Raw genomic sequence first — 21,649 nt, forward strand, 5'->3', positions numbered from 1 at the left:
GATGCTCCTGCGCATGCGGGTCAGTTGCTCAGCACGTCTCGGACCGCGAATTAGTGCGCATGCGTAATACTTGAACGGTCTAAGGCTAAGTTTGAATGGACACGCTAAAAAAGTAGATATGACATAAAAATCTAAATTGTGCATTAAGACCCGCGGTGTGAACCTAGCCTAAATGGCTAGCCTAAATGTCTAGGTTCATACCACAAGTCTTCATGCACAAATCCGATTTTTTTTTGTGTTTTTCCGACTCGATTCAGGCATTAACTTGACAGTCTGAACGGGACAAGTCGCATAAAAGTGGACGATTTCAAATCCGATCTAGGTCACTTTCGTATGTGGTTTAAATCCGATCTGGGCCGCATTTTTCCAGAATGTGGCTGCGGTCTGAACTGTCAAGTCTCCCAAATCGGAATTCTTGCAGTAATTACATCAGCAAAGAGCGAGAGAGACAGGGTGCTACGTTAGCGATGTGCATTAGCGTTAGCGCCTAGTTTAAACTTGGCTTTTGGGGCAGAGGCGAGCTTGACAACGGTCATAAGAAAACAAAATGGGGGAGGATAAGTGGAGGATATGCTCGGTTGTCTTCCTGTGCTTCAAATGAGCAATATTTCGGCTGAGAGTCGGGGTAAACTGTCCGTATATGTGTGCGTCAAGCACGCACAGTGCATGCATGCTATCAATCCACATAAACTTTGAATAAAGAGTAAACGTGGATTATTCATGTCTGTTGTTTGTGTCCTCTTTTTTTGGAAATCAAAATATGATCACCATAGAATGACTTGAGCCAGCATTTGTTTTGATGCTCCTGCACATGCGCGACTCGGACTGCGAATTAGTTCGCATGTGTGATACTTGAACGGGCTCAATGGACAAAGGCAGTCTGAACGGGCACGCCAAAAAAGCAGATGTGACAAACAATTGGTAATTGTGCATTAAGACCTGCGGTATGAAGCTAGCCAATTTAAAGCCTAGCGTTAGCGTTAGCATTGGCTTCAGAATAGCGAGCGTCCTCTTCAAACACTGGCCAGTGAAAGCAGAGCCAGTTGGCTTTTCTGGTCAGGCAGTCTAGAGGACGGTCATGTAACTTTTTTTTTTTTTTAAACATTAGTTCGTGGCTTCTAGCTAGGTTTAATTGTAAATAACGTACTGCTGTTCCTGCTGAGTGTGTATTATCACGAAGTTGGCGTTGTCCTTGTGGACTTGTAGAATATGCGCTCGTCTGTTTACGTTCACTTGAAATTAAATTTATTTTTGGACTAAAACTTTTGGATTATACAGACGAAAACATTTTGAGTAACTGTAGACTACAACTAGACAAAATTTGTATGAGATTACGACAACAACTAGACGAAAACATTTTGAAACGACTAAAATATGACTAAGGTGAATAAGTATTTCCGTCCATAAAAGACAAAAATGAAAACGGCTGTTTCAAATTAACAGAAAATGTTTGGGATTGCGACAGTTCAATTAGGCAGTCTTGTGTTAACTCTTTGGCTGCCATTTGGCTGTTAATGGCAAGCCTTAATGAGTTTTAAAAAATTGTTTCCTCAAATAGTAGCATCCATTCGAATGGACTGGTCAATTTCTCTCAGAAAAAGATCGGAATTGGGGGTAAATTGAAAAGTGAACTGGCTAAGACGGGTAACGGTACAAGGATCTGGATCAAAACATCCGTTGATTAAGCGAGGTTCCAATCAAATGGATGGAAAGGCTTGACATCGATCGACATGATCGTCCTGTAGATTTGCGGTTTTGTTTAAAATAATGCTTCTCATTCAAAAGTGTGAAACCAAATAAACACAAAGCAATTTTGACGTTCTAGCACAGGTGTGGGCAAACTATTCCACAAAAGGCGGTAGTGGGTCCGGGTTTTTGTTGCAACTCATTAAGCGGACACCTCTTCACCAATTTGGTGCAGTGGCTCGGGAAGTGGGGTGCTAAGGGTGCTGCAGCACCCCTTAGTGTTGGGCGGAAAATGTTTTGGTAGATTTTTTGCAAGGTGAAAATACGTTGGCATTAGCACTTAGCGCAGTGACTCGTTGAGTCTTCTTAAACTCTTGGAAAACTTATTAAATATAGTTCGTGGTGTCCAAGTGAGATGAATTAATTGCAAAATATGTGCTGTTTCCTGCTGAGTGTGTATTATCATGAAGATGTTTATGTCCATGTAGACAATTATATGCTCTTCTGTCAATGTTCATTTGAAATGGTTGAAAACCTGTTTTTATTTATTCATGGACTAAAACTTTTGAAATTCAAAGATGAAAACACTAAAACTAGACGAAATTTGAGTTTTCTTTGACCAAAACTAGACAAAGACGAACACATTTTGAAATACTGTAATTTTCGGAATATAAGCCGCTACTTTTTTCCTACATTTTGAATCCTGCGGCTTCTGTTCCAGTGCGGCTTATTTGTTGATTAATAGGTAACATTTTATTTGACAGCTCCACAGCATCACTGACCCACTCCCATACTTCACAGTGGGTATGAGGTGCTTTTCAGCATGTGCATCTTTCGTGGCATGCCAGACCCACTTAGTGTTTGTTGCCAAAAAGCTCAATCTTGGTCTCATCTGACCAAAGCAGGCTTCAACTGGTCCCAGGCTTCAACTGGGAAGCCTGGGTTTCGCTTCCAAAGGCCCTGGGAACCTTGTTAGGGTGCATGGCATCATGAATGCTTTGAAATACCAGGACATTTTAAATCAAAATCTGTTGCCCGAAAGCTGAAGATGGGTCGTCACTGGGTCTTTCAGCAAGACAATGACCCTAAACATATGGCCAAATCTACACAGAAATGGTTCACCAGACACAAAATCAAGCTCCTCCCATGGCCATCTCAGTCCCCAGACCTTGTTTTGTTGGCAATAGGGGGTTGTACAAAGTATTAACACCAGGGGTGCTAATAATTATGGAGGGCACTGTAGGTTAAACCGCCTGTGCTGGATCAGTTGTAACAAAGACAGGCCCCACTGCGGTTTTTGAGGACCAGTTTGCCCACACCAGTTCTAGCTGAACAGACCTTGGTAGTCTTAAGTGTCTTCTCAAATAAAAGCCTGGCATTCTGGTCACTATTTGAGGAATTACGGTAACCATTTGACCTAAAAAGATGCCGTGTGGTCAAACTCTTGAGGTTTTTCCGAGTGATTTCAAATAGCTAGAATTTAAATAGGGTTTAAGAGCGGTTCTAAACTCTACTTATATCACCAGTAAGACCGATTCGGAAAGAGCGTTTGTTAGAAACCAGTTGAATGTTTCCGTTCAAAACAATATGTCGCTCTGGCAAAGCAAAAAAAAAAAAAACAAAAAAACATCTTTTGCATATCTAGCGTTAGCATTTAAGGTAGTATGGCACACCCCTTTAAAAACATTCAAGGGTGGGATAGCCAAATAATGCCTCGTGTGCGCTTCCACCTCCCAGCAAGTGTTTTCTCTCGTTCATCCGTCCACGAGAGCTTTGGTTTGCTGAAACCACGCGACAGAAGTGACGCCAGCAGAAGAAAAAGAAGAACAACCGAAAGGTCCGAGGTTGAAGGTGCGAGACTAACATGGTCACCGATAAAAAGGTCTGGCGCTATATCTATCTCCACTGGTCCTACGTCTACTACAGTCACTACATCTAGCATATTAATGAGCTCTACAGAACATCTAGGAGGAGGAGGAGGAGAGTAGAGCAGAGGGAGAACAACAATGAAGCACTAGACTGGGAGCAAAGACAGCACTGTGTTTACAAGTTATTTCTTTACACACCCATGAAATACATGAATGAGTAACAAAAGATCTTCGGAGGATGGAAAGAGAGAAAAGCAATAGATGCACAATACATTTTAATAGTATAGTACAATTATTATTCATATATAAACCACAACAAAATTGAACTGGAAATCAGCAAAGAAGCGTCTTCTCTTTTTTTGTGTTTTTTTTTTGTTTTTTTGGAGGGGTAGTTTTATATTTTCTTTTACATGTGAACATTACAAGTTTTTTTTTTCTTTTAAATTTCTACGGCATCACAACTCCATACCCTTGTCTTTATAAGTATCCAGCATATTTCTTGACCTGGTTGCTTGAAAATGCAAGTGGGTAGAACATAACGGAAAAAAAAAAAAAAAAAAAAACAGTCCAAAATGATTATGCAGCAGAACGCGCTACATCCACTCCGTCAGATGACCTTGAAATTGCTGACCACACTCATTATTATTATTAGCCGAATGTTTGTGGTTTGATACAGCAAGTAATTCAGTGTGCGACCCTGAATAAATACGTTCAGATGAGTCACGGGTCTAATGTAAGAAAAGCAAAGGTCGAGCATGTCCACTGCTAAAATATAAATAAATAAAGACAACACTGATGTAACGTGTTGCAGATCTGAATCAATGATATATTATTTATTAAAGACAGTTAGTCCCCGGGTTACCGCGTACTCGACTTACGCGATTCCGACTTTACGACGCTGGAGTCTCGTTCGCCATTTTGTTTGTCTTCAGTCTTTTTATTTTTTTAGTTGCGCAAACAGAACCTAATTGTACCTTACAGTATCTTATTTTGTCTTTTCTTTATTAATATGACCTGATCTATCCTTACTAAACGTGAAGTTGTTCAGCTTTACAGACAGCAAACAAGGCAACCCAGATAGCAGACCGACGTTGAAATGATGTTGGATCAACATTCCGCTGTCGATCTTATATCGTTGAATCAACGTCACTTTTGCACCCTCAGTTAATGTTGTTTCAATGTTGAAATCCTTACAAAACCTACACGTCATTTCGGTAATTAATAATCAGTGTTGGGCACGTTACTTTAAAAAAGTAATTAGTTACATTACTCACTACTTCTTCCAAAAAGTAACTGAGTTAGTAACTGAATTACTCTATAGCTAACGTTGTTGCTAATGCAATGCTTGTGTACTTTTTTTGTAGTTTCACTACGGTCTAAAGAGGACAGTGGTTCCAGGCCATTTTATTAATAAATCAGATGAAAAAGGAAGAAGTCTGATTATTAAGGCGTCGTTCACTAGCTGTCTAGCTTTGGAAAAAGTAGACGCTTCGGAGTTAGGACAGCATAGACAGATTTAAATGACAGTAGAGTGAAATGCCCACTACAGTCCTTATGTACCGTATGTTGAATGTATATATCCATCTTGTGTCTTATCTTTCCATTCCAACAAATTATTTTACAGAATATATATATAATTTACAGAAAAATATGGCCTATTTTATAGATGGTTTGAATTGCGATTAATTGCGATTAATTAATTTTTAAGCTGTAATTAATTTATGAAAAATTTTAATCGTTTGACAGCCCTAGTTTTTGGTAATTTAAAAAGGATTTTACCGTGGATTGGAACATATTCTCGGCTCTCCCGTTCACCATCTGTGTTGGAGACGACTTTCGACGCGCAAGAGTGACGTTGCTCGTTAAGAACACGTCACGCAAATAAACGAATCTGATTTGTACATTGATTTTGTACCTGTTCGAGAGGCCGTTAATGGGCTGGTTCCCAGACTATACTCTCAGTGTTTGAAAAATACAGGGAGAATAGTCTGGCAGAGCCAGGCAAGGTAGGTTTAGCTCAGTAAACACCTCGTTCGTACACTATTTACATGCATTTAGCATTGGGACAAAGGCGAGCTTGAAAATGAGAGGAATGAGAATCATAAATACGTTAGCATTAGTTAGCATTTAAGCTAGCGGACTTTTGTTAGGCAAATTAGGCTGATTTAATCTACTAAATTTCCATATTGATCAAACTGTGTCAAGTGTTTTATTGTAAAAATGTGTGTCATTTTGAACATAGGTAAATTTGGGTGTTAAAGCTTTACAAATTGTCAAAACAGAAGGACGTAAAAAGCTACAATAAGCACAATCGCCTTGGTTGCTGTCTGTAAAGCTGAACAACTTCACGTTTAGTGAGGAGAGAACATGTCATATTAAGAAAGTGAAAAGATACTGTGAGGTTCAATAAGCTACTGTTTATGCTACATAAGGAAAAAAAACAACAAAAAAACGACTGGAGACAAAATGGCGTACGAGACTCTGGAAATCACGTAATTTGAGTACGTCATAACCCAGGGATTCCCTGTATTGGATTTCATTCATTCATATCTACAATGCTGTTCTTTCGTGTTCTGTTTATTTTTTTATTTAAGCAAGCTGTTAAGTCACCTGGCGATGGCGAGGCGTTTGTCTATTTTCAAATACAAGAATCCCAAAATCTTCACACTAATCCCAAAGCACAGGGCCGCCTTTTAAAAAGCCAACATGTACAAGTGCAAATAGGAAATGGCCTGTACTTTACTACTCACAGTGCAATGATTTCGCCGCCTTCTTCCCTCTTTTGTTTAAATAGATCTATTTAAATCATTCAGTGTTTTCATTTAGGTGAGAATAAATTAAAAACCTGCCTCCGATTCCACAACGGAACTCACGAGGCTGAGGTATGGCATCAAAATAATAATAATAACAAAAAAAAAGGTTCCTAATTCACATCAAGAACTAATAACTAGGTGGGCTCGTGCACAATGGCCCATACTTTGTCGTTTTTTTTTTCTTTTTGTGTCCCCAAACGACGTTGGGAAGGAGCAGGATGAAACAAACAATTGAGAAGAGTACAAAACTGTCCGCATATGCACAAAATGCAATCTAAAAGTACAGTGTGCTTTGGATTTAAATCTTTTTTTTTTCCTTTGTTCTTCTGGTCTTAAAGCAACACGAGGTAACTTTTCAGTTTTGGTTGATTTTAGCGACGCCGGTGGACAAAAGCAGTAGTGTTTTGTCTTGAGGAAGACTGCGCACACCTGCACAGGGTCGTAAAATCGTGATCTCTTAGTCACATGCAGATGGAATAGCATATGACGGTTAGAAACTGTGAGGCTTAGTCTACAACTACACTTGGACAGATTTTCTCCGAGGTATTTTGCTATTTATTTTTGTACCTGTCCGCACTACGTTTAAGGTGCGTTCAAGGCCCGCCCGCTTCTGCAAGGTACGCCTACTTTTGCGCAAACTACGCATGCGTAGAAAGGAGCAGCGTCATCTGTTACGTCATGATCAGCGCGGTTTACATCTGAACCGGAAACTCGTTACTAGCCAGTGGGAAATTTCAAAATTATTACAACTTCTAGACCAGGGCTCGGGAACTCTGTTTTGTGATCATTGTTTTTTTCGTGAACGAATTTGAACGCATCACGCAGGAGCTAGAGTGACGGGATTGAGATTGCACACTCGGCTTTTACAAGCAGTCGCCAAGTTGTGATTGAAATAATTCTTTAGAAAACAACCATGAAAGCCTGACGTCATTACTTGGGATGTTACAATTGATGCTCAGTTGCGCACTCACCACTTGGGAAATAACAAATAGAAACATATGGTGTGGCGCTGTGTATATTTCCTGGAAATGGAAACCACAACTAGGAGTGCTTGTGCATAACAGTGGCGATCCTAGAAGTGCTGAGTTTTGACAGGAGGAAATGTCATGAAACAAAAACTTAAAAAACTGATCACGCGAGTCTGTGACTGGGGCTATCATGCGGTTCAGTTTTTGTAGTTTAATCTTCCCCTACGCAATTTTATAACTTCAGTTCGGTCGGCATGACTGATCGGAGACTTAACGCTGGAGACGAGCGCTGTAATAAACCACTCCTCTCCGTGTAATCCGCGATGGGAGGACCACCAATGGGCACTGAATTGAAGCAAATTCTTGCGATGTAGTTTGAAGGTTCAAGATTGATGTGTGAATGCGTTATCAGCTCATCACAGCTCGTTCAAGTCGAGCGAACCTGCCGGCACCACATTTAAATTACGGGCTGGCAGAGAGGCAGATGCACTCATCAGAAGTGCCACGTCTTGATCATCCGTCTCCATTGTTTACAATGCCGTCATGCCGCACTAAAAATGGCAATGGCAAGCTCCGGTACGTAACATCCTTTGTGTCCAATTGTTGTATGGAGACACTCATCTATATTAAGCGTCATGTAATATTAGCCGGCTAACTTATCCGTGTAAGCTCTTGCATGGATAAGAGGCACGTTAGTGTAGCTGACATGCCGTGTAGTCTAAATAATTACACGTTTAAGGTCATTATCTGTCCTAGCGTAGACGTAGCTTTAATGTGGCTAATTCCCTCAACCCACCTGACTCATCAGCGCTGATGAGTTTGGTTGAGGGGGGGCGGCGTCACGCCAGCGAGTGCCGGCCCAGTGTTTATTCTCGAGTTTCCCCTTATCCTGGTAGCCTCCCTTTCTCTTTTTTTGTTTCCTCGGACAAAACTTTTTGCCTCTTTTGTTGCTCTGCGATCTTCTGCGATCTTTGCAGAATTCGCGCCAACGCGTTCGTATTGACTTCCGTCTTTATAACGAATGGGGCAAAGAGGTAAGTGACCAGAGGTAGGTAGAGTAGCCTAAAATTTAGTTAGAGTAGCGTTACTTCAAAAAATATCACTCAAGTAAAATTAGTCATCCAAAAAATTGACTCAACTATAAGTAAAAAAGTATCCAGCGAAAAGAAAACTCATCAATAGTAACATTGAGAGTAACTGCTTATTTTTGTTTGATTTTTTTTTATTTTTTAAACGATGTTTTTTCTCTCTCAGCACAAACTTATCTATATGAACTGTTGTTATAATGATACTGTATAATAACCGGTTAAAGAGAGAAAAAAAAACTGCAATGAAGCATTATAGGTCCAAACAGCTCTAGTGGAGAAAATAGTTCCTAGTTTGAATAGTTCCTTCCTATTACTATTATGTTACTATTATGAAATTAAAAGGATCATATCTCTGGTTTTCCGTGGTCAATCGGTGCCAAATAAAAACTGGGAGACAGGTTTAAATCCGCGCTCTCGAGTCATGTTGCAGCAGGGCCGAGAACGAAAAGTGGTATTTGCCATGTAGCAAAATGGATTTTTTCATGGTTTTTTTTTTTTTGCCATTAGGCATTTTTTTTTTTTTTGCCATATATCATAACTGATTTTGCCATCTGGCATTTTTTTTGTCATGTGGCATTTTTTTGCCATGTGGCAAAACGGATTTTGCCATGTGGCATTTTTTTTTTGCCATGAGACATTTTTTTACCTGTGTGGCACAATTGATTTTGCCATTTGGCATTTTTTTGGGTCATTTGGCAATTTTTTGCCTTGATGGAAAATGGATTTTGCCATGTGCCAAAATGGATTTTGCCATGTGGCATATTTTTGCCAGGTGACAAAATTGATTTTGCCATGTGGCAAAATGGATTTAGCCATGTGGATTTTTTTTTTTTTAAATGTGACAAATAAATTTAGCCAAGTGGCATTTTTTATGCCACGTGGCAAATTGGATTTTGCTATGAGGCATTTTATGGATTTTGCCATGTGGTATTTTTTTGCAATGTGGCAAAATTGATTTTCCCATGTAGCATTTTTTACAATGTGGCAAAATGGCCTTTAGCATTGGCGTTTCTTTACCTTGAGACTTTTTTTTACCATGTGGCAAAATGGATTTTGCAATGTGGCATTTATTTGCCATGTGGCAAAATGGATTTTGCAATGTGGCATTTATTTGCCATGTGGCAAAATGGATTTTGCCATGTGGCATTTCATTTTTGCCATGTGGCATTTTTTTTTGCTATGTGGCAAAACTGATTTTGCCATGTGGCATTTTTTTGCAATGTGGCAAAATTGATTTTCCCATGTAGCATTTTTTTACAATGTGGCAAAATGGACTTTGCCATTGGCATTTCTTTATCTTGAGACTTTTTTTTACCATGTGGCAAATTGATTTTGCCAAGTGGCATATTTTGCCATGTAGCAAATTGGATTTTGCTATGTGGCTTTTTTTTTGCCATGTGCCAAAATGGATTTTGCCATGTGGTATCCCCCCCCCCTCCCAAAAAATGCCACATGGCAAATAGTACTTTTCTCGCTGTTATTGGTGCCTCTGTTGATGGCAGCGCTCTATGTCAAATACTTTTTTTTCCGGTTAAGGACGCCACGTGATCGAACAGGCTGAAAATTAGTCAATCTAATATGTAAAATAAAGAGGCAAAATATAACGACTCTTGTGTAACCCAAAGTAGCGGAGTAAGAGTAGCGTTTTTTCCTTCACAAATCTACTCAAGTAAAAGTAACAAGTGTGGCTTAATAAAAGTACTCTTAGAAGTACAATTTTCTAAAACCTTACTCAAGTAAATGTAACTGAGTACATGTCACGCGTTTCTACCCACCTCTGGAAGTGACGTATGCCGTAAAGCAGTCAACACTTTCATAGTTTTTTTTTTTTTTTGCGTGGCCCTCCTCAAAGTTAATTAGTTAATGCAAACCCCTTGAAGGTATAAACAAGGTGACATTCAATTAGTTGTCCGTCGACAAATGTCATGAAAACATTTTTATAAAGGTTGAAAAGTTACCTAGTGTTGCTTTAATAGCTTCATAAAAGATACCAATTCGTATACTTTTTTGTTGTGATTTTTTTCGTTTTTCTTTTAAATTCCATAAAACGTGACACACACGTGAGTTTGCTGGTTTGGTACTTTGTATACGAGTCAGCTTTGACTATTTACAGAGCAACGAGTGTGCGTTGGTCTCAGGCTGTTACTGTTTTTCAGCAGGGTAAAAAGTATCGTAATCATCAGAATCATAAGTGTTTACAGCTTCGTCTTCTATTCACACACTAGAACATGTTCGTCGACACACCATCACAAAAATATGCTATTCGCTCACTGAGTCGGTTATATGCAGTGACTGGAATAATATGTACAGCTACATTTCTTTTTCCGCAAGTTTCAATTCACAATGTTGTTATATGAAATTTGTTATAGCATATATATATATATATATATATTTATATAATATTTATATATTTCTAAACAACAAAAACAACACTTATAAAAAAAAGGACCATAAAAATATTGGAGTCCTCTTTGTATTGCCCAAAAATAGGTTATCATGGTTAACAATGAGACATCACGAGAAATAAAAGCGCTACTAAGATTTATTACTTTGATACCCTCGTATCCGATTTGCGATAAAATTGATTTTTCTTTTCCCCCCTCAAATCTAAAAACCCGCACAGCGACTTTCTTGTTTTTTTGTGTGTGCGTGTGTGTAAAGCCCGAATGCTTCATTTCTCCTTCGAGCGACTAAAGACGAAGACGTTACAAGCCGCTTTTTTTTTTTTTTTTTTTGCCGTGTCGCCCGCGGTTTGAAGAGCAGAAAATGAAAAGAAAGAGGAAAGACAAAAATGACACCAAAGTCGTGTAGAACTAAACTGACAGAGCAACTAAAGAAAAGAGGCGGGTGAAAGAGATGCCAAACATCAAAACCAAACCGGGCGCTGTCGTTATACTGTAGGAGGTTTGGGATATAGTACAGCAGTTGTTGTTTTTCAGAGATGACTCAACAGTTTCTTTCCTTCTTCTCGTGGTTACCACTTGCTGGCTTTTTCAGCCTGGCCGCTGTGCCTCAGTAGCGCCACCTGCACACAAAGACAATTAGAACTTGGTCCAGTCTTTCCCGGGCCGCCACATAAACTCTGCTAAAGAGAGGAGAGCACGCCAGAACAGCGTTACAAGACACAAAAAGCACGTCGAAAGGACCGAGGAGCAGGGGTGAAAGTGGCTAGGATTTTTTTGCCGGAACTCCCTGACATAAAAGTCGCCACCAAGGCAGATTTTTTTTCCCCCCAAACCTACAACGGAGGATTAGGGACTAATAAACGATAAGTAAAACAAAAGGACTATGAGATTTAAAGTCGAACTGGTACTGCGAGAAAAAAAGTTGTAATGTTGCTAGGGCTATCAAAATTATCGCGTTAACGCGCGGTAATCAATTTTTTAAATCAATCAAGTTAAAATATTTGACGAAATTAACGTACATGTCCCACTCAGACAGTATTCTGCCTTTTGGTAAGTTTTACAGCAAGGCTTTTTGTGCTGTCTAACAGCGAACTCTTGTGGTTGCTTTGCGACATGGTTTATTGTTTTCTTGCCAGTTCAATATGGCTGCACGACGTCTCGGGCTGACGCCTACGTTGTAATGTTGTGCTTATATGATCCTTGAACAAGATTTGTCCGTAAGTATGGTTGTTGTCAAGAATGTACATATTATGTTAGTAAGCAAAATGTTATATTTTTTGTATGAGACGCTTTTTGTTTAGTGAACCCGTATAGCGTGCTAAGCTAACGTTGCTAATGCAATGCTTGTGTACTTTTTTCTTTGTAGTTTTACGACGGTCTAAAGAGGACAATGGTTTGAGGCTATTTTATTAATAAATCAGATGAAAAAGGAAGAAGTCTGATTATTAAGGCGTCGTTCACTAGCTGTCTAGCTTTGGAAAAAGTAGACGCTTCGGAGTGAGGACAGCATAGACAGATTTAAATGACAGTAGAGTGAAATGCCCACTACAGTCCTTATGTACCGTATGTTGAATGTATATATCCATCTTGTGTCTTATCTTTCCATTCCAACAATTTATTTTCACAGAATATATATATAATTTACAGAAAAATATGGCATATTTTATAGATGGTTTGAATTGCGATTAATTGCGATTAATTAATTTTTAAGCTGTAATTAACTCGATTAAAAATTTTAATCATTTGACAGCCCTACTTATAACACTGGTTTTACATATGCCTTGGGCTACTGCATTACACATACTTTCACACAGGATACATGAGAAAATTATTTTCATTCAAGATTGTATTTTTTCAATCATTTGCAAAAAAAAGCTTTAAAAACAATTTTAACTACTTAATAACATAGTAAAAAAAAATAAAATAAAGATATAAGTAACATACATGAACAAAAATTAGTACAAATGATCCTTGGGATCAAAGCACTGTTCCGGCCCCTGAATCTTTTATCGGAACGGCGTCCCGACCACTTTCACCCCTGTTAAGGAGCACATGCTACACACGCCACATCAAAACACACATTGACTATATTTTGAGATTGTTCATGCGTCTATTTTTGTCATGAAGGTGAGATGAAGGCTCTGTCCTTGAAAAGCAAAGCTGCGATGGGAAAAGTGCTTTCTGATAAATGATCACAATCTGATGGAGAAAATAACTTGGCTGGCAGAGCTGGAGCGCAGTATGAGCGTCTCACTCATGAAGCCCCATGAGCAACCTTTCACATGTGACTCATACTGTACGATATCATCATTAATAGCACAATACAAGTGAGATTTGTTAGCCTCGGGCCATGTCCGCACGTAGCAGGGCTTTTAAAAAAACGAGTATGAAGACAAAAAACGTCCACATCACCTCGTTTGTAGGGAAAAACATCATCCACACCAAACTGCATAAATGCGTTTTTTGTTGTTGTTGCATATTTCATAACAGTCCCAGACCCTGATTGGCAGTGCTTCTCAATTATTTTCTGTTACGCCCCCCCCTGCCGCAGGAAGACGTAAACATTTCGCGCCATCCCAACTCTCTGCCACCACTATAAATAGTATCATTTGTCTTTAAAATTATTCATACAGCTAGTTTTTGTGTTTTTTTAATGTTGACTTTTATTTTGTGATGCATGCTTTCATTTTGGCGCAGGAAGCGTAGAACAGTTCTGCACGGGAGAGTATTTACACACCGGCTATCCTACACACGCGCTGTCACGCACATATGAGTAAGAGCACAGCAGCGGGGAGGTGACAGCCTGCGCGCACATTTGTTGCTTGTGAATCATCAAGAGACGACAGCTGTATATAACCACTGTTAATAACGGCGTTGGAATATAACGGCGTTACTAACGGTGTTACTTTTTTCAGTAGTGATTAATATAATTAATAGAATTACCGTAATATAAAATAAATATAATAATACTGAGGAAGTAAAGGCGGCGTGTGTTAATATTATATAATAAATATTATACTACCGTATTGACATCATAGTTCGCAATATTTACGTGAAATAAATGCTAACTGCACTTTTTTTTTGCTTTCAACCAAGAATCAAGACTGTTTTACGTCCATATCTATAAAGAATTCGGGGATTTAGGCATTTATTCGCAAGAATTTTCACCTGAAAAGCTCTGTTTACAACAGGCGGCCGCTAGCTCCATTCATTAACAGACCAGCATTGTACTTCGACATATTTACGTAAAATACATGCAAACTCCACGTTTTTTTTTTTTTTTTTGCTTCTAACTAAGAATCGAGACATTTTTACATCCATATCTATATAGAATTCGGTGATTTAGGCATTTATTCACAAGACTTTTCACCTGAAAAGCTCTGTTTACATCAGGCGGCCGCTAGCTACATTTACTAACAGACTGGCATTGTACTTCGACATATTTACATAAAAATAAATGCTAACTGCATGTTTTTATTTTTTTGCTTTTAACCCAGAATCGAGACTGTTTTACGTCCATATCTATAAAGAATTCAGGGATTTAAGCATTTATTCACAAGAATTTTCACCGGAAAAGCTCTGTTTACATCAGGTGGCTGCTAGCTACATTTACTAACAGACTAGCATTGTACTTTGACATATTTATGTAAAATGAATGCTAACTGCAGGTTTTTTTGTTGTTGTTTTTTTGCTTTTAACCAAGAATCGAGACTCTTTTACGTCCATTTCTATAAAAAAACTCGGGGATTTAAGCATTTATTCACAAGAATTTTGACCGGAAAAGCTCTCTTTACATCAGGCGGCCGCTAGCTACATTTACTAACAGACTAGCATTGTACTTCGACATATTTACGAAAACTAAAAGATAACTGCACGTTTTTTTATTTTTTTTTTGCTTTTTAACCAAGAATCTAGACTGTTTTTCGTCTATATCCATAAAGAATTCGGGGATTTAAGCATTCATTCAACAAAAAAAGCTCTTTGTCTGTGATTCCACTCAGTCAGCTTTGACGGCCTCGCCAACCATGCAGACCTCCTATTTATCGGCCCCGCCAACAATGCAAGCCTCCTCAGGCCCAACCTAAGTGTAGCGGGGAACTCTCTCTCTTGTTCTAATCACTGGCACGCGCACCATCATATTATACACAAACAACGACCCAAACGTGACAGCTCATAGCTGCCGACAAAAATCGATTATCAAATTCCTTGGCAACTAATTTATTAATCGATTTAATCCATTAGTTGTTGCAGCCTTGTTAAGAAGCTACTTTAGACTGTAAAATGTCTGAAAATTGGCAAAAATGTGAATTGTTGTTTTCCAAAGTAAAAGCAGATTTTTGTTCATGTCGTACTTTGACTAAATAAAAATATAATGAAGAACTCTGATATTTACAACTGAGAAGTTGTATATAATTACAAGAATTTAAACAAGGTTAAGGTGAAGAAGGTCCTAAACCATTAATTGGTTGTCAAAATAGTTGTCTATTAATTGGCTAATCGATTAATTGACGATTAATCGTTGCACATCTAGTGTGGATGATAAGCCAAACTGTTGAAAACGTTCTTCTCTCTGCTACGTGTGGACGTGGCCTAATTTCCACCGAGGAGTACACTTCAGTTATTCTTTTTTTTCACCAAGTGTGCCGAGCGTATGAAAATCTGCTGAGATTCTGATGTTTGCTGAATTTGCTGGGGAAAGTGAATGAGATTAGGTTTCACACAAAAATCAATGCACAAAGGATTCTGCGCATTTGGTTAAGTGTGTATTTTAATGGCTATGTGCAGGCAGGTGCATTAGAAAGATGGTGATTCCCAAACTGGTGCCGGTATAAAAATCAATATGTGAGATTTATAAACAATAAAAAGTCAAAATGTGTTTGAAAACGAACTGAAGTTTACATCTTGGTGCTCTTGAGGCCACTGAGTCACACTCAGGCTTTTAATTAACGCTCCTGCTGTGCATGACGGATGTGATGGACATACAGTCAAGAGAAGATGGATAAAATGCACAGTAAATAAAATGCAATACCTCTGATGAGATGGCAAGCGGGCCACCTGTTCAATGGTATCCATTTGTAAAAGCTGTGGCAATCAAGGGGCCCTAAAAGTGTACAGTTAGTGCTGTGATCAGTATGCATTTCAAGGAAAGAAAAGTGAGTATCATCTTTTTCCAACTACAAGGCTTCAACTAAGATTCAATTGGATCATCAAACTAACATCACCAACCTTATATACAGGGTGATCCCCAAAAATTGCATCATTTCGTTTGAAATGTGAGCATAAGAAAAAAAGACATCATCCTTATATCACAGAACAAAAATAAAATCATAGTTCAAACAAATCAACATTCATCTGAACTCATTCTTATGTTTGACATTGACTTTTATTCATAAGAGTTCCCTCAATTCAGATTAGCGCGACTTAAAAGAGATGCAACACTGCCATCTACAGTCGCTACAGTGGTTTGCTATCCTGATTTTCACAGACATGCCAGGGCCAAACCCTTCATAGCCCCTTGGGACATCGACATAAATTAAATAAATTTAAGCAATCTGGTGGGCACCAGAAACTATCTGGTAAACATCAGTATTACATAGCATTTAAGATCGCGGACTTTTTGCTATGCAGGTTAGCCAAATCATTGTTGCAATTGGCTAGCTTAAAGTACGCTAGCCAAAATGCCATATAATGCTAGTGTTTTTAACAATTGGCTAACTTGCATAGCAAAAGTCCGCTAGCTTAAATGCTATATAATGCTAATGTTAACAACAATTGGCTAACTTGCAAAGCAAAAGTCGGCTAGCTTAAATGCTACTGTATATAATGCAAATGTTTACAACAATTGGCTAATTTGCATAGCAAAAGTCCGCTACCTTTAATGCTATATAATACTAAAGATTGCAACAATTGGCTAATTTGCATAGCAAGAGTCCGCTAGGTTAAATGGGAAATAATTCTAATATTTACAACAATTGGCTAATTTGCCTAACAAAAGTCCGCTAGCTTAAATTATATGTAATGCTAATGTGACACAAACAATTGGCTCACTTGCATAGCAAAAGTCCGCTAGCTTAAATTATATGTAATGCTAATGTGACACAAACAATTGGCTCACTTGCATAGCAAAAGTCCGCTAGCTTAGATGCCACATAATGCTAATGTTCACAACAATTGACTAACTTGCATAGAAACAGTCCGCTATCTTAAATGCTATACAATGCTAATGTTTACAATAATTGGCTATTTTGCATAACAAAAGTCTGCTAGCTTAAATGCTATGCAATGCTAATGTTTACAACAATTGGCTATTTTGTATAGCAAAAGTCTGTTAGCTTAAATGGTATAAAATGCTAATGTTTAGAAAGGTGATTGATTTTTATGCCTGACTTGTATAATGCTAATGTTTAAAACAATTGGCTAACTTGCAGAGCAAAATTCCGCTAGCTTAAATGCTATAGAATGCTAATGTTTACCAGATAGTTTCTGGTGCGCACCAGATTGCTTAAAATTATTTTATTTCTGTCGATTTCCCTTTAAGGGGTCCTCGATAAAACCCTCTTTGAAGCCCACACATTAAAAAAATAATTAATTTTCATTGTCACTAATGACTGGTTTTAGTGAACAGTTGTCACTTTGTGTTAAAATTTCCGCTAAAATCATTATGAGACGAAATAATGACTTTTTGTTCGGAACACCCTGTATTATTTGGTAACTAAATGCACTCTCTCAAACAAAGCACATTGCAATAAAACCCTCTCGAGAAATACAGTACATACATTATGCAAACTCTCTCACACACAAAGCGATAAGATATAGATCCTAAACATCCCGGAATGAAACGCTCAGCTAATCAGGCTCACGTCAGAGTGGCTGCTGACAGGTCGGTGGAAATCACGAGCAAAGAAAGGAGCGGCCCTTTCAGCTGTGATTAGCCGCTCTTATCGCCTCAATCAACTAATTGCGTTCTAATTGTCTCGCATATAAAAACAGTTAAAATCATTACGGCTTCTTTGCAGGCGCTATTTTGATAGTGGCTAAAGGGATTAATAAAAGCAGCCGAGCGTGACTCTGAAGTCGTGCGCGAGCGACGCTGATGACGAGGGGCCCATCAGCATTCTGCTTTGCCGCCTGATTGTGACGAGATGATTTAATAACGCCGCCGTATTGGAATAATCCAGCGGGGGAGGCTCAAATCCTGCTTTCCGTCCAAGGAAATGCTTCAAAGCGTGATATAGTGCTAATGATTTTACCTCAGGATATCCGGTTAGGGGAGGAAAAACATAGTAATGGTAGTGAAATTCAAATGAGTAGACTTGCACCATTGCCATGGAAACCTGGGATCACCCACTCTGAGGGTATATTGTATTATTTTGTAGCTTTCCATCCATGTCCACCCTGTAGTGGTGGAAACGACTAGTCAGCAGAGGTGGGTGGAGTAGCCAAAATTTTTACTCAAGTAAGAGTAGTGTTACTTCAAAATAATATTACTCAAGTAAAGGTAAAAGTAGTCATCCAAAAATGTGCTCAAGTACAAGTAAAAAAGTATTCCGTGGAAAGAATACTCAAGTAATGTGTAACATTGTGTGTAATTGCTTACGATGTTTGATTATTATTATTATTTTTTAAACAATGGTATTTTTTTCCTCAGCACAAAGTTATCTGTATGAACTGTTATTATTATACTGTACTATAACCTATTACATAACCACATTTAGCCAAATACATATATTTTAAAAAATCATTACATTTCAACGATAGAAAAAAATCTACAGAAATGAAGTTGTTCAAGTACTTATTTGCAGCAGAATAATACAAATAAATTGTTAAAAAAAATAATACACTGTGAATTCTGGATTTTTTTAAAGATCATATCTCACAGTGGACAAGCACCTAGCATGAAAATTCCAAACCCGCCCATCATTTCTAAATATATATACAGTGTACCTCTACATACGAAGTTAATTAGTTCCAGGACCTTGTATATAAGTCGAAGTGGTCGTATGTCGAGCAGGATTTTCCCATAAGAATACATTATAATTCCATTAATTTGTTCCACAGCCCAAAAACTTACACCATATCCTTAATAAATACTGCTGGTACTATTACAAAATGGCAATTACACATAGCAAAACACAAATTATTTTTCTGTACCTGAACGCACCGCGTGACTGACCTTTCTCTTAAAAAAGGGTATTTCAAATTCGCACAAGGGGGCGCCAGGCCTAGTGGGGAATATTGCAATGCAGTCATGTTCAGTCTGGGATAACTCACATGCATGTCAGATACGAAAAAGATTGAACATTGTATCAGGAAGTCTTGAGTCATTTCCTGAATTTGGCGCGTTGCCAAAAAAACGCCCGACTTTGGTACCCCGCCCAGGACAAGCCCGTGAATGAAAATTGACCATTTTGATAACTTAACATCTCATATGTCTAATGAAGAGTCTCGCCAATTTTGAGGAGGATTCAACAAACTGCCTCGGCGCAATGGTCTCAAACGTGCACGCTGTTTTTCGACTACAATTTTAATCCAAAATACCCGATTTTGTGTTGGGTTCGGAATATGGGTGCAAGAGACTTTTTGGAGCAATTTTGTATAAGGCATTGACTCCCCAAATTTCATCGTTCTACAGTGAAAAAACCTAGATGGAGAGGCATATATTAAAAATTCTAGGGGGCGCCACCGAGCCATTTTATATATATATTTAATATACATACACATACACACACACACACAGTGGTACCTCGACTTACCATCGCTTCAGCACACGATCTTTTCGACTTCTAAAAATGATTCATTACATTATTATAGGTATTATTATTATTGCTATTATTATATTATTATTCAGATTTTTATTCATAATTTACTTGTTTTGCTCTGTGTAATTGCTATTTGCAATACTACCAGCAGCATTTATTAAGGATTTAGTGTAGGTTTTTGGGCTGTGGAACGAATAAATGGAATTATGATGTATTCTTATGGGAAAATCCTGCTCGACGTACGACCAATTCGACTCACAAACAAGGTCCTAGAACGAATTAACTTCGTATGTGGAGGTACCACCGTACTAGATTTTATTTTCCTGGCGTGACAACAGTACGATTAAATACATGAAGCATGTATTTTTTTCACTTCCAAAACCCAACCTTTATCACATGTTTTAGGTCCACCCGCTCGAATTAGTTTAGCTAGCAAAATATTTGCTCAAAGATCAGGCTGGCTCATTTTCAAGCCGTCAGTGGAGTGAAACTAACCATTTGGGTACTTTCCATTTGTTGCTTCAGTGGCGGATATTTAGAATGCGTTTTACAGGTGTAATAATTATGTTTTTCACCTTTTAATCACCAAATTAATTCTCATATATGGGGGAACAGTCGGGAACAGTCGGGAACAGTTCCGTCCTTAACAGTGACAGGGGGAAATATACACTGGGCAGTATTGCCAGATTGGGTGGGTTCTCGGCGGGAGAAAAATGCGTTGAGTGGCGTGATCCAACTTGGGCTACGTTTGACAAAATTTGGTTTTGGAAGGAAGCGTTTTGATTTGTTTTAACAGTAGCTGTATGTTGTAAGTTCACCTACATTACTTTCTTACAGCACCTATTTGCTCTAATGATATCTGGCAATTGGCTAACTTGCATAGCAAACGTCCGCTAGCTTAAGCGATATCATGCTAATGTTTACAACAATTGGCTAACTTGCATAGCAAAGGTCCTCTAGCTTATATACTATATAATGCTAATGTTTACAACAATTGGCTAACTTGCATAGCAAAAGTCTGTTAGCTTAAATGCTATATCATAGACTTCATAATGTCCTGACGGGACACGGAGCCGATAAATAGGAGGTCTGCATTGTTGGCGAGGCCGTAAAAGCTGACCGAGTGGAATCACAGACAAAGAGCTTTTTTCGTTGAAAATTCTTGTGAATAAATGCTTAAATCCTCGAAATCTTCATAGATATGGACATAAAACAGTCTCAATTCTTGGTTAAAAGCAAAAAACAAACAAACTAGTAGTTAGCATTCATTTTACGTAAATATGTCGAAGTACAATGCTAGTCTGTTAGTAAATGTAGCTAGCGCCCGCCTGATGTAAACAGAGCTTTCCCTGTGGAAATTCTTGTGAATTAATGTTTAAATCCCTGAATTCTTTATAGATATGGACGTAAAACGGTCTCGATTCTTGGTTAAAAGCAAAAAAAAAAAAAAAAAACAAAAAAAAAAAAAAAAAGTGCAGTTAGTATTTATTTTACGTAAATATGTCAAAGTACGATGCTAGTCTGTCAGTGTATATGGCGGGCGCCATATATAAACAGGGCTTTTCCAGTGAAAATTCTTGTGAATAAATGCGTAAATCCCCGAATTCTTTATGGATATGGATGTAAAACAATCTCAATCCTTGGTTAAAACAAAAAAAAATGAAGTTAGAATTTATTTTACATCTATATGTCGAAGTACAATGCTAGTCTGTTAGTGAATGTAGCTAGCGGCCACCTGATGTAAACAGAGCTTTTCCAGTTGAAAATTATTGTGAATAAATGCTTAAAATCCCCGAATTTTTTATAGATATGGACGTAAAACAGTCTTGATTCTTGGTTAAAAGCAAAAAAAACAAACAACCCCCCCCCCCCAAAAAAAAAAACAAAATAAAACTTGCAGTTAGCATTTATTTTACATAAATATGTCAAAGTATGATGCTAGTCGGTCAGTCAATGTGGCGGCCGCCATATGTAAACAGAGCTTTTCCAGTGAAAATTTGTGTGAATAAATGCTTAAATCCCTGAATTCTGTATAGATATGAATGTAAAACAGTCTCAATTT

The 21,649-nt window shown here is 38.2% G+C and overlaps 1 protein-coding gene across 11 annotated transcripts in view; it reads right to left on the minus strand.

Moving 5' to 3' along the window:
- Window positions 1–1,072: 1,072 nt before the first annotated feature.
- msi2b (musashi RNA-binding protein 2b) overlaps window positions 1,073–21,649 on the minus strand; it is a 653,181-nt gene continuing 632,604 nt past the window's right edge. For 7 of the 11 annotated variants that reach the window (XM_057821855.1, XM_057821848.1, XM_057821852.1 and 4 more), the window contains one exon: window positions 1,073–11,448. In XM_057821855.1, the coding sequence (XP_057677838.1) occupies window positions 11,398–11,448 (51 nt within the window). In that variant the 3' untranslated portion in view covers window positions 1,073–11,397. Of the gene's footprint in view, window positions 11,449–15,857; window positions 15,930–21,649 lie in introns of all 11 variants that reach the window. The other 4 variants (XM_057821853.1, XM_057821847.1, XM_057821850.1 and 1 more) reach the window with 1 other exon arrangement.

Source organism: Corythoichthys intestinalis, chromosome 18 (assembly GCF_030265065.1).
Source record: "Corythoichthys intestinalis isolate RoL2023-P3 chromosome 18, ASM3026506v1, whole genome shotgun sequence".
Lineage (NCBI taxonomy): Eukaryota > Metazoa > Chordata > Actinopteri > Syngnathiformes > Syngnathidae > Corythoichthys > Corythoichthys intestinalis.